The sequence below is a fragment of the Phascolarctos cinereus genome, unplaced genomic scaffold, assembly GCF_003287225.1.
Source record: "Phascolarctos cinereus isolate Bilbo 61053 unplaced genomic scaffold, phaCin_HiC Scaffold_5;HRSCAF=322, whole genome shotgun sequence".
NCBI classification, from domain to species: Eukaryota; Metazoa; Chordata; class Mammalia; order Diprotodontia; family Phascolarctidae; genus Phascolarctos; species Phascolarctos cinereus.
Genome location: NW_027555958.1, coordinates 34,152,639 through 34,166,275, shown reverse-complemented (window position 1 = coordinate 34,166,275; position 13,637 = coordinate 34,152,639). Strand labels below are relative to the sequence as shown.

Genomic DNA, 13,637 nt, shown 5'->3' with positions numbered 1-13,637 from the left:
CTCCGGCTCCTTCCGGACACTTCCGGCGCACCCTGCGAGGAGACATGGCGGCCCCCACCCGGACCGCCGCTGGGTGGGTGCGGGCGGCACTTGGCATCTGGCGAGCGAGCCGAGGAAACGCCGGTGAGAAGCCGCAGGGGGTAAGGGTGAGGTTTCTGAGTAGGTCACGCGTAGAGAAAAGCGCAGGGCTTCTGGCAGCCACGGGGGCAGAATCTCAGCTCCCGAGCTTTCCTGTGCCCCGCTCCCTTATTTCCGTCCCGCCTAGGCCCCATCCCCGGGTTTGGCCCCGCCCCCCCCCGCGCCGCTGAGTCTTGGTGCCCAGGCTCCGCCTTCAGCCTGGCCCCGCCCGTATAGCCCCGCCCATTCCTGCCCTTTCTCCTGCCCCTGAAGCCCTCTGCCCATGCGTGGGGTGAGGCTTCTCTCCTGTGTGGCAGCTGTGGTCAGAGGTTCCTGCGTGGCTCCTTCCGCTCGCTGCTGCCATGGACGGGGCTCAGCCTTGGACCACTCTCTGGGGGTCGCCCAGCCAGGCCACGACCCTGTCCGTCCGGCCCCAGCTGTGGCCTGGCACCGGGGTAAGTGATCCTGGGACGGGGTCAGGCGCCCTAGGGCTTAAGTTTGCCGGGTGGGGAGGATGAGGGCTTGTCCCCATTTTACAGAGGAGGGAAACTGAGGCAAACATCTGCTAAGTCCCTAGAGAGGGTCGCAGAAATTTTATTTAAAAGACAGCCCTTGCCTTTGGGAGTGTAGATACCACTGAGGATATAGGATTTTGTCCTGGGATTAAGATTCCAAGGGGTCTGTGACCTTGGATGAGAAAAAAATTCAGCTTTATTTCAGTAATAGTAATTAGTAACAGCCAGCATCTATATAAAAAAGCACTTTACAGATACTTCATTTGTTCTTTACAACAGCCCCAGCAGGTAGGTGCTATTATTATCCTCATTTTAGAGAGGAGGAAACTGAAACAGTTTCAGTAACTCACCCAGTTAGTAAGTGAGTGACTGAGGCTGGATTTGAACTCGGGTCTTCATGATTGCAGGTCCAGCATTTTGTCCCCTGCAACAACCAGCTGCCTATATTATTGGTTTCCTTTGTAATTCTATTTATTTTATAACTCTAAAAACATGATTCTGAGAAGGGGCCATAAGCCTCCCCAGACTGCCATGGGAAATATAATATTTCTTCTTGAAATAAGAAAGGTAAGGAATCTCTGGCATGGGACCTAAAAACAGATGAGTACGGTACAAGGTAGAGGATGATGGGGCAAAGCAGAATCCAGAACGCTCTATTAGATTTGAGGAAGGAATGATCATCAGTGTAGCTGGAGCAGTCAGGTGAAAGCTCTGTGGAATGGTTGGCACCTGAGGGCTTTGAAGGTTGAAAAGGATTTTGAGAGGCAAAGTGAGGCACAGATACATTCCAGGTGTGAAAGATAGTGAGAGACAGCCTGCAGAGAGAAACCTTCAAGGTAGGCTATGAAAAACAGCTGGAGGGGGCTTGGTGTCCTTTGGTTTGTTGAAGTGACTTGCCCCACACTATATGGGGACTGACCTTCAGGGTCAGGATCTGAACCCAGGTCTCCTAATGATTGTTGGTGTTTATCGAGATTGGTTATGGTAAGAATCCCTTGGATTCATAGAGCACCTAGGCACAGTTTACAACAACCTATCCCCACTGTACAGTTGGGGAAATAGTCCCAGGAAAGGGGAGGTGAGTGGCCACCTCACTCCCACTTAAAGCTGGGTGAGTCATGGGCTGAGCTGCATTAGGGTCCCAGGCTCCGCTTTCCCAGACCTGCTTTCTGGCTTCATTTCCTGACTGCGGGGGGGGGGGGGGGTGGTTCTTTATGGAGAAGCTTTATTCTGTGAGTTAGTTGAGAAAGGACTGGGGAACTGGATCACATGTCCACACTGTCTTTTGTGCCTCCCCCCAGACAAACAGGCTCTTCTTGTGGCCCATCCCCCCAACATGCCGGAGAACTGCCGGATCCTGCGGGTCGTCATCCTGGGAGCCCCAAATGCCGGGAAGTCAACGCTGTCCAACCAGTTGCTAGGCCGAAAAGTATGATTCACCCTCCGTTCCTTGCTGTGTTACCTTGTGTCTCTTTGCTCTGAGCCCTTACTCTCAGCTTTGATCCTGCCAGGTTTTCCCCGTGTCCAAGAAGGTGCATACCACTCGATGCAAGGCCCTCGGGGTCATCACAGAGGAGGAGACACAGGTGGTAAGTGTCTGTAAGGTGTGGTGGGGTGAGGCAAGATGCTGGGAGCTTTAACTTGAGGATGCCTGTTGTGGAGGATTGAAGCTAAGACCACTGCCTGAGCCCAGTCCACGTAGGGTACCCTGTGATCTGATCCTTGTTCGAGCAAATCCTGAACTTTAATCCAGCCATTGTCAGGCAGCCCTTCTACAAGGGCTGTGCACCTGCCCAATAGCTTCCTTTCAGCCTAGGAGAAATTCTTTGTCTTACTCCCTCGCCATGAGATTCACAAGCTCTGAGGTCTCAGCTTGAGACCTGTCCTTCAGTCCCTGAGGAAGAGGGTGGGAAGAGGGGATTATCTGGATAAAGAGGGCATCCTTCAGAACTCAGTTTATCCAACGGTATAGGAAATGCATATGCCATGCCAGGAATGAGCGTGCTAGGCAATGAGGGTACAAAGATAAGCATGAAAACCAGCCCTTGCCCTCAGGGAGCTTTATCTGGGAAGATGTAGCATGTGTCCAGACCAGTGGTGCAGGCCCCTCAGTGCCTCCCCCAGGGCCCATCCTGCCTTTCTTCTGAGACTCTGTCTTCCTCACCTCCAGGTTCTCCTAGACACACCTGGCCTTATCAGCCGTGCTAAGCAAAAGAGGTAATAACACTGAAGAGACCGGCCCACTCTGATGGGGAATGATAATAAAGTAACACTTAGCATGTCTGGAGCACTTTAAGGTTTGCCAATCTCTTTACATGTGCTGGTTCATTTGAGCTCCCCAACAACCCTATGAGGTAGGTGCTGGGATTATCCCTGTTTTACAGATGGGGAAACTGAGACACAGAAAGATGTAAGTAACTTCCCACAGGTCACATAGCTAGTAAGTGCCTGAGACTCCAAGTCAGTCACTGTATCCTCTGTGCCGCTTTGCTGCCTGAGGAAACCAGAAGCTTCCTGCTTCCCTCCACTTTGCCCCAGGAGCACTTGGGATACTGGGCTGAATTCTTTCAATGTCTTGCACCTGTTCTCTAGGCATAACCTAGAGCAGTCCCTGCTGAAGGATCCATGGAGAAGCATGGAGGATGCAGACCTGGGTAGGACCCCTCCTATCCTGAGCAAAGCTGGGGGGGGAGGGGGTTAGCAAGAGGGCATGAGGAATTCTGTATTTGCTAAATTCCCAAGGGATTATAACCTGCTGAGTGTGGGGAGAATTGGGACAAGGGCCCTCCCTATTTAGTGATCTGTCTGCTTTGGTGGGGAGGGTTGGGAGAGGTTTACAGGATTTGCTGGTTTTCCTCCCAGTCGTGGTTCTAGTGGACGTCTCAGACAAGTGGACCCGGGGCCAGCTTAACCAGCAGGTTCTCAAGTGCTTGTCTCAGTTCTCCCCAAGTGCCCAGCATTCTGGTGATGAATAAGGTGAGCCAAATGCTGAGGAGGAATCACCAGCCCCTCTGCTTCCTTTGGGGCCTGAAGGTGTGCTGACTCCTTGACTTCTCCCCAGGTGGATTGCTTGAAACAGAAGTCGATCCTTTTGGACTTGACAGCAGCCCTCACAGAAGGTGTAGTCGGGGGCAAAGAGTTGCGAGTGAAGCAGACATTCCCAGTTTCCAAGACCCAGAAAACCCCATCAGAGTCAGACTCGGAGGCCTCAAAAGGCCTCAGGGAGCAGAGGGGAGGCTGGCCCCACTTCCAGGAGATCTTCATGCTCTCCGCCCTGAGTCAAGAGGATGTGGAGACCCTGAAGGTCAGTCTATCCCTGCTTCCCACCCCCAGGTAGGGCTGTCATTTCAGAAACCTAGATGTAGCATCCTGAAGTCTTCTGCCTTGGGCATGGTCTTTGAGTAGGAAATGAAGTCTCAGGCTGTCTTGGGAGCAAGGGGGACATGGAAGGGGAGGCCCTGAGGCCAACCGTGTGTTTTGTGGTACCCACAGCAATATCTCCTGGCACAGGCCCAGCCAGGGCCCTGGGAGTTCCACAGTGAAGTGCTCACCAGCCAGACACCTCAGGAGATTTGTGCCAACATAATTCGGGAAAAGCTATTGGAACACCTGCCTCAGGAAGTGCCTTATACTGTGCATCAGGTACGGGGCTTGGCTGCAGGGAGGAGGAAGGGGAGGCCTTGTAGGCTTGTGGTTTGAAGTGGCTCTTCTTGGCAGGTGACAAAGCTGTGGGAAGAGGGTCCCAGTGGGGAGCTTGTGATCCTTCAGGACTTGCTAGTGTCTAAGGAATCCCATAAGGTAAGTTGGGGGGGGCGGTGTGCGGGGAATGAGATGGGGAGTTGGGCAAGGGCTGGACGGCATTTCCCCCTCTTCCTTGTAGTAATCCTAAAAGCTAGGGCCCCTCTCCCATTTACCTTTCCCGTCCTTGTCCCTCCCACCCCTAACAAACCCTTGTTTTCTGTCCTGCCCAGAGGATATTGATTGGTCAGAGTGGGCAGCTGATCAGCCACGTGGCACACGAAGTTACTCAGGACCTCAGAAACGTATTCCTCTGTGATGTGCAGCTCCGCCTCTCGGTTAAGCTCCAAAGGTGACCATCCCCCCACTCCAAGTCCCCTAGGCTGGCCAGGCACATGGACCTAGTGGTTTATCGTTGGGTGTAACGATCCACGTGCCCAGCCCTGAGAAGATTGGACGGCCAGGCAAGTGAAGCAGGAGCTGTGTCTGACCAGAGCTGCTCTAAGACCCATCCTCGCAGGAGTCGTCTTGCTGGTACAGAGGGCTATGGGCAGCTCCTGTTCTTTTCCCAGAGCCAGGGGCTCAGTTCTCCCTTCGTCCCAAGCCTCTGCACCTCGGTTAACCAGCCAGCACCAAGCACATGCCCTTTTACAGCAACAGCCGGGCCCTGGCTACCCTGGAGATGAGTTATGTCCACCCACTTCTCATCCGCATATCATCCTCCCCTCTGTAACCCCTTCTCTGGTTTATTGGTGATAATAAAATGACATAAGAAAGAGTTTGGTTCTCACTTTTATTTGTACAGAATATCAGTAGAAATGAGATTCTCCCCCCCTTCCTTGTCCAGTGCCAGGCTCTTCCGTCCTCTGCTTGTGGGCACGGTCACTGAGCGCAGCAAGAGAACCGTTACCATTACTAAGCACAGTAATGGTAACGGTTTCCTCCCCACGCTCCTTGTGTGCCGTTCTTGGGGCCTGGCCCAATTGCTCTCCCGCTGCTCCTGGGTTCCAGAGCTGAAGGGTGGCCCAAACCAGTACATCATCTATACTGTAGTGTCTCATTGCAAACTTACAGTATACGATGATATCCTGGCCAGGGCCCCATATGGGCACAGCAACATTCTCTACCTGAGGGACCACCTAGAGAAGCAAGACAGAAAGGAACTCAGTAAGGAGCAGCACGGGCAGAGGCAAGGGGCCCTTTCCCACTACAAATCTCCCTTATCTCCCCACCCTTGGTTCCACCCCAGAGAGGCAGCAGTTTCTAAGCAAGCTCCCTCCAGTCCATTGGGAAGTAGGATATAATTCAGAGTGGAGGAGAGGAGGCCATGGTGAAAAGCTCAGGCTTAGGGTCCTAGGTCCTACAGGGGTGGGGAACCTCTAGGTCCTCAAGTGCAGCCTTTTGACTGATTTTAACAAATATTCTGTGAAGTTTGGATTCCCTCAAAAAGCTGCATTTGAGGACCAAGAGGGCCACATGTGTCCTGGAGGCCGCAGGTTCTCAGCCCCTGTGACTAGGACAGGAGGAGGGGACAGATGGCTTGCCAAGCAAGCCAGAACAGACCAAGGAGTTTAGGAAACTCGGAAAGAGAGAGAGGGGTCAGAGCAGGATAAAGGAGAGAAGAGGGCTGGGTCTCTTGGGCACTTACCTGGTACCATGAGCTGCTGGCATCTTCTGGGGAGCGGGTGCCCCTGTCTCCACCTGGCCGCTCGGTTGGCCTCATTATAACCCCTCTGGCTCCTCCCCTTGGGTGGGGTCCTCTGCCTGAGGAGGGTGGGGTGGGCTGGCTTGGCTGAGCTCCTCCCCTTAACCCTTTCTGGAGGGATTCTTGGTTGAACTGGGGCTGAGGAGATGCCCAGTCTGGCCTGGAGGCTGCCCCCTACCTCTCGGGGAAGGTCCCAGGCGCAGCCGGGGAAGTGTGAGTCTGCAGCCTCTGTTCATGTTCCAGGCCCCCTCCTCTGCGTGGCAGAGGGCCCGATGTGGAGCCAAGACAGCTTGGTTTCCCTTCCCTCCACTGACATTCATTAGCCCGTGACCACCGGTGGCCACCTCAACTTCAGTTTTCTCCTCTTTAAGGAGGGGATTCGGTTCAATTCAACCAAATTAACATATTGCGTGTATATAACATGTTGTAGGGGCAGCTAGATGACAGTGGATAGGATGCTGGGCCTGGAGTCAGAAGGACCTGAGTTCAAATCTAGCCTCAGACACTTAGCTGTGTGAACCTGGGCGAGTCACTTCAGTTTCCTCATCTGTCAAGTGAGCTGGGGAAGGCAATGGCAAACCACTCCAGTATCTCTGCCCAGAAAACCCCAAATGGGCTCACAAAGAGTTGAGCACCACTGAACATCAATCCTATGTGCTAGGCCCTGGGGATGCAATGATGAAAACGGATATTCCCTATTGTCCAGGAGCTTCCATTCTAGTGGGGGGGGGCACAACATGTACACAAATAAGTAAATAAAAAGTGGGGGATGGGGACCAACCTGGAAGGATGAGGGAGGGTCTTGTGGAGATGACATTTGTGCTGAGCCTTGCAGGGAGTTAAGGTTTCCAAGAGGGAGGGCATCCCAGGCACAGGGCACAGCTTGGGTAAAGGTGTAGAGGTGGAATGATAATAGTAAGCACTTCGTACGATGCTTTAAGGCTTGCGAAACACTACCAGTATCATTTCATTTGATCCCCACAAAACCCCTAAGAAGTAGGTGCTATAATTATCCCCATTTTATACGAGGAAAGTGAGGCAAACTGTGACCTGCTCAGGGTCACATATCCAGTCTGAGCCTGGATTTGAACTCAGGTCTCCCTGACTCCAGATCTACTACTCTATGCACTGTACTACTTAGAAATATCTCATAAAGGGAACAGCAAATAATCCAGTTTGGCTGGATCAAAAGTGCAATAATGTAAAGTGAATCTACAAACATAGGCAGGTAGTGAAGGGGCTTTGGAAATTGCTGAGGAATTTGTATTTTATCCCAGAGGTAAGGGAAAACTGGAAGCTGGGGGTAGCTAGGTGGAGCAGTGGTTAGAGTACCAGCCCTGGAGTCAGGAGGACCTGAGTTCAAATCTGGGCCTCAGTAGAGTATTGGCTATGTGACCTGGGGCAAGTCACTTAACCCCAATTGCCTCCCCCACCCTCCCCAAAAAAGTAGAAGCTTCTTGATCAGAGTGACATGGTGAGACCTGTGTGACTTTCAATTTTGTGTCTGAGCTGAGCAGGGATTGGAGAGGGGAGATCCTGTAGTCAGAGAAATCAATTAGGGGCTATTGTTATAGATTAGGGCTCAGGTGAAGTCTGTTCGGGGCTGCTAGCGATCAAGAGAGGTGTGAGAGAGCGGAGGAAGAGTACAGGAGACCTGCCAGCCCTTTGAATGTGGGGGCTGGCGTGGCAGTGGGGAAGGATGCTGCTGGCCTTGGAGAAATAGGGGAGCTGGAGAGGGATGATGCCTGCAGACCCTATCTACCTACCTTGGCCAGCTCTGAGGCTCAGGGGAGATGATCTATGTAAGTAAAGAAGTTTGCAAACTCTGAAGTCCTATATCTGTGTCAGGGCATTATCCGTCTGACCCTTAGACCCCTCCACGTTCTTTAGTGCTCGGGAATTGCCTGATCAGCAGCCAGCCTGGAGTGCTGGGCACCATGTAGCAGCACACCCCCTTTTCCCCGTCCCATTGGCCTATTGTAGGTTGTGCCTGAGAGTTTCCAAAGGCAATGATGCCCCTCAGTGGAAGGCACCTCTAGAGGTAATGTAACAGAGGGCATCTTGTCTCTGTGAGCTGGAAAGATCTGCCTTCCTATGGTGGGTGCTGGGGGACATTATTCTCTGGATTGGCCAGGGCTAGAGAGCCCTGCCTCAGGGTAGAGAGAGCACAGGATCACAGACTCAGAGCTGAAAGGCTGACCCTTCGAGCTCTCTAGGCCAACCCCTCCTCCATTCTAGAGAAACTGAGGCCCAGAGGTCGTGAGATCTCGAGGGCCCAGGTAACTTCCTTGGTCTATGAGTGCTCCGCCCATGGAGGACTGGTCAAATGCCCTTCTCCTCACTGCTATCCTGACCTGTGTAGGGGCGCATCTAGGCACCAAGTCCCCCAGGCAAACTTCCATCTCATGCACAAGTGATTAGCCCAGTGTCTGGCACATAGTAGGTCCTTAGTATGTGTTTATCATTGATTGATTCATTCATTCCACACTTGGTTCTCGTTTCTTAGTGCTGCCTACCTCAGCCCCCTGCCTGGGTACAGGTGCCCCTAGCTTCTTGTTGACACCCAAACCGAAACCTCAACCCTCTGCCCACCTAGGCCGTTGTTCAGTCCCTGGGGTCTTCTCAAGCCTAAAACACAACTGAAATCTAGAACCATATTGGTAACTGGACAGGACAAGAGTCTGGGGAAGGGTGAGGCTGTGTATGCCCACACCCAAGTCCCAACAGAGCTCAGAGACTTGCTGGGTCCAGGAGGCTGGAGGGTGGCCTGGGGTGGAGCTGACTGGCCAGGCCAGGACCCTGATAAAGAACCAGTCTGCTATCAGGGAGGGTGTCAGGGACCCTCTGCTTATCAGGAGCCTGCAAGATCCAGGCCTGGGCTGGTCAGCGTCCCCCACCCAGGGCTGATTCCTGCACAGGTCATCCATTACACCTCCCCTGCCTCCCCCAGGCAGAAAGGTGCTTCTCCATCCCACTTGAACAGAAATGGAGCATTTGCTCCAATTACTTACAAATATGACCCCGAGGTGGGGTCCACAGGCTTTCCCAGACTGCCGCTGAAGGGGTCTAGGATGCAAAAGAAGGTGAAGTGCTTAGCTCCTCTGATTCAACCCATTCGTGTAATAGTGGGTGCTTAACAAAGGCTTGTTGACTGATTCATAGTTGAGGGCACTGAAGTCCAGAAGGAGAGGTGACTTTCCTCAGTTCATGCCACCAAGAAATGACAAAACCAGCCAGCACTTGAATTTAGGTCTTCCATTTCCAAAGGGCAGCTGGGTAGTGCAGCAGATAGAGTGCTGGTCCTGGAGTCAGGAAGATCTGAGTTCAAATCTAGCCTCAGACATTTACTGGCTGTGTGGCCCTGGGCAAGTCACTTAACCCTGTTTGCCTCAGTTTCCTCATCTGTAAAATTGAGCTGGAGAAGGAAATGGCACACCGCTCCAGTATCTCTGCCAAGAAACCCCACATGGGGTCAGGAAAATAGAAACAACTTCCAAGTCCAGCTGCCTGCCTGTTCCAATACACACGTACACCCACTGATATGAACCAACATTTATTGAGCGACTACTGCATGCAGAATCTTATGCTAGGCAAGGGAGGAGATCCCAGAGTTTAGATGACACCAAGAGCTTACTAACAGGGGATGACACCATGGATACAACAGCTGTCGTAGGCCACATCACACGTGATACGTGTACCAAAGAGCTATAACATATGATAAAAGTTACAAAGCAAAGGGTTATGTGAGATTGGAAGGAGAAGGTCATTATCAAGGAAGGCTTCCTGGAGGAGGGGGCATTTGAGCCGGGCTTTGAAGGATGGATAGGCATGTAACAAGGAAAGGAAGGCATTCCAGGTGGAGGGTACAGCTTGAGCAAAGGCTCAGTGTGGGAGATTGGGGCACTCCTCTCCCCCTATTCCCCTTCAAAATGGAAGTTCCTTCAGGCAGCAAGGACTGCTTTGTTTTTCTTTGTATTTTGAGGGTCTAGCACGATTGTTCTCCAAACATTCCTACTCTGGACATCCTTCCTAGGTGATATGGGGCCCTAGGACCTGGATTCTGGAAGATTTAGGTTCAAATCTGACCTCAGATACTTCCTAGCTGTGTGACTTTGGGCAATTCATTTAACCTCTGTTTGCCTCAGTGTCCTGGACTGTAAAATGGGGATAAGAGCACCACCTTCCTCCCAGGAACAAATGAAATATTTTTAAAGTGCTTAGCACCGCGCCCAGCACATAGCAAGCACTGTATAGTAAATGTTAGCTATTATTATTATTAGCTAAGTGGAATAGAAGGATAAAAGTAAAGGGTTTTTTTTTTTTAGGATTAGTTCAGGGCATAGTCGGACACAAAGACACACAAAGACACATACACACACAAATTCTTACACATGCAGAGATACAGTGGTACAGACGTGTGGAAGTAGGGATAAATACTGTTGAAATGAATTTAGATATTACCATGGATGGGCAGCTCCCTGACCCCAGGACTTACAAAGACCCATTCTTCTAGGAGAAATAGCTTCCCAGTCCCAGGCCCTGAAGCTGTTTGCAAATGGGGTTGGGGCCTCCCATGTTCACAGTCAGTGCCAGACTCACTTGGCCCAAAGAGAGCGTGGTGTCTAACTCCTGGGAAAACTCCTAAGCCTCCTGATCACAAAACATGGGGAGTGGGGTGGGGGGAGAAGCCCAGGGAACCTACAGGCCCCCTCTCCCAACCTCTCCTGCTTTCAGGGTGGGCCGGTGTTCTTCCAGCTGTTTGTGGGGAGATAAGGGACCACGGTTATCTGGCTAAACGGGGTGCCCTCCCACCCCTGCCAGCCCAGCCCAACAAAGAAGGTACCCGGGAGAGTTAACCCCTGCTTTGCCCTGGCCCTCCAATCCTAAATAGGCAGGATTTCAGTTCCCAAGCCCCATTCCTCCCAGGCCGAGCCAGGCCGGAGCCATCACCCTGAGGGGCCCTCATCGACTCCACTTAGGACTTCCTCAGGGTAGTGAGATCTGAACCTAGGCTGTTTCTTTGTTCCCTTACTCTGAAGACAAGTTACTGCTAATAAACCACTCGAAAGTACCCACGAAGGGGAGGGAAGCAGAATAACTCCTGGGCCCTGGGCTCTGCTGATGCCTCCCCAACGACATCCCAATGAGCCAGGCTGCAGCAGAAGCCACGTCTCTCTTCTCCAAGGGAGCTCCTTTTTAGTTCCCTCTCCTTGTCCAGGAGATTTTTTTTTTTTTTTTGGCTAGGCAATGGGGTTAAGTGACTTGCCCAGAGTCACACAGCTAGTAAGTGTCAAGTGTCTGACACTGGATTTGAACTCAGGGGATTTTGATCTCAGGACAGGAACCCTTCAAGGCTGTCTCCTGATTCCAAAATTAAACTGGAGTAAAGACCAAATGGTCTGGTGGGGCTAGTCTTTCCCCAATTCCACTTCTTCCTGCAGGGTCCTTTCCAAACTCTGCTTGTCCCTCTGCCTGGTCTCAGGTCTCATCATTCTTCATCTTTTCTCCCAATTAAAAAATTTTAAACTTAGCCAACACTGCCTGAAATGGGCACTTCCATACACAGAGTGGCACTGAGGTGATGCTGTGAATCTCTACCATTAACCTGCTCATCTGTGGTTCCTTGTGGCTTTTCTTTTGTCCTCTTCTGGGCATTTCAGAACATGTACCAGTGACCCTCTTTTCTTTCTTTTCATTCTTTCTCAGTCCATTAATCAACAAGCTTACTATGTTCCAGACACCAGCTGGGGATAGAAGTACAAAAGCAGATAGTCTGTTCCCTGTAAGAGCTAACATCCTACTGTCCAATGCCTCCCTCCTCCTATTTCTCTCCCATGCCTTAGGCCCTGCATCCCCTAGTCCAGGCCCTAATCCCCTTCCCTTCTCTCCAGATACTTTATGAATAATCATGTCATTATGCTTCAAACTCTTTTTTTTAAAGTCTTTAAGTCTTTTAAGTTTTTGTCTTTTTTTGATACTGTTTTTTATATCTGCTACTTTCCAATGACTCTTCTTTACCTTTCCCCAAGCCCCTAATAGAACCTCCCGTGTGACAAATAAATAGTTGCTCAGCCCTTTAGTTGTGCCTGACTCTTCATCCCCCCAGTGGACCATAGCAATCGAGGCCCTTCTGTCCTCTGCTGTCTCCTGAAGTCTGTCCAAGCTGAGGACAAGTAAGTAGAGACAAGAAGGATGAACTCACACTTGACCATCCCTGAAAACATATGTCTTCACACTTCTCAGTCAATGGATGGAATGGGTGGGAGTCGGGTATTAGACATTTATTAAGCACCTACAATATGCCAGGCACTCTGCTAAGCCCTGGGCTACAAAGAAAAGCAAACACAGTCCCAGTCAAGTCTAATGCAGTCTTTGTTTTTTTTCCCCTTGTAATCATTTGTGTTTTATTTTATACATTTACAATCATTCTGAGAAGGGACCCATAGGCTTCACCAGATGGCTAAAGGGATGCACGACACAAAACAGGTTAAAAACTCATAATCTAGTTCAACACACACCTAACAAGAATCCCTCTAATAGCTTCTACCAGTGGTCATCTGGTCTTTGCTTGTGGCCCTCTAGTAAGTGGGCAACGTAATGGAGCCTTTGTGGTTGGGATTAGTCCCCTTGCTTCCTTATTGGTGAGATGGGGGTAATGATGACACTGGCCTCCCGGAGCAGTCACGAGGATCAGATGAAATGAATTTGTAGTGTCTTGCAAACTTTAAAAGTTTTCAATAATGCTAACTATTATCACCCATCTATGATTATGGAAAGTGAACAGGAAGATCTTCACAGATGATTTTCTGTAGCACACCATATACTCTCACGTGACAGCCCCTCTAAGTCTTTTTGCATGGATAGGCGCCCCCAGCCAGTACCTTCCTCGGTTGTCTTGTGGCAGTCTTTAGGACCCTCACTCTCTGAGCGCCTTCCTCCGGATACAATTTCCAAAAGCACAACACTTAGAACTGAGCACGATAATATAGAGGTAATGGGACCACAAAAAATACTACAGGGGATATACTCCCCCCCATTTTGGGCACTACACGTGTTTTTGTTTCTATATAGTTACAGTTAGGGCTAGTGTTTTGAGCTTCCATTGCTGACTTATAAAAAAGTATTTTTATTGACATTTCTTTTTACATCATCTTCATTTGAAAATACATTCACCTTCCCTCCCTTCCCTGGCAAACTATCCCTTGTAACAAAGAATAAAAATGAGGCAAAACCCCCAACACATCAACTGAGTCTGATAGTACATGCAATGTGCCGCACCCAACATCATCTCCTACCATGGCAAAGGTGGGAGGGTAATTCATTTTCTAATCTCTTCTCTAGGCCCCTGTTGTCACTATCATTACACAGCAGTGTTTTTTTTTTAAATTCTACTTCTTGTCTTCGGTTTTTTTAAAGTTTTTTTTTTTTTTTTTAGTGAGGCAATCAGGGTTAAGTGACTTGCCCAGGGTCACACAGTAAGTGTCAGAGGCTGAATTTGAACTCAGGTCCTCCTGACTCCAAAGCTGGAGGCTCTATCCATTGTGCCACCTAGCTGCCCCATA

General features: G+C 50.6%; 1 protein-coding gene and 1 long non-coding RNA gene across 2 annotated transcripts; one reads left to right on the top strand and one right to left on the bottom strand.

Annotated features, from left to right (window-relative positions):
- ERAL1 (Era like 12S mitochondrial rRNA chaperone 1) lies at positions 1-5,148 on the top strand. The gene is given in 12 exon segments (XM_020963332.2): positions 1-123; positions 435-572; positions 1,934-2,061; positions 2,144-2,221; positions 2,803-2,849; positions 3,225-3,286; positions 3,495-3,577; positions 3,579-3,608; positions 3,694-3,936; positions 4,125-4,274; positions 4,350-4,430; positions 4,604-5,148. Coding segments are annotated over 12 exon segments (1,242 nt in total). The 5' UTR covers positions 1-44; the 3' UTR covers positions 4,727-5,148.
- Position 5,149: 1 nt separating this feature from the next.
- On the bottom strand, positions 5,150-6,089 carry LOC110192267 (uncharacterized). The gene is made up of 2 exons (XR_002320119.1): positions 6,019-6,089; positions 5,150-5,509 (listed from the first exon to the last, which is right to left on the bottom strand). It is a non-coding gene; the product is annotated as an uncharacterized LOC110192267 (long non-coding RNA).
- Positions 6,090-13,637: the final 7,548 nt, after the last annotated feature.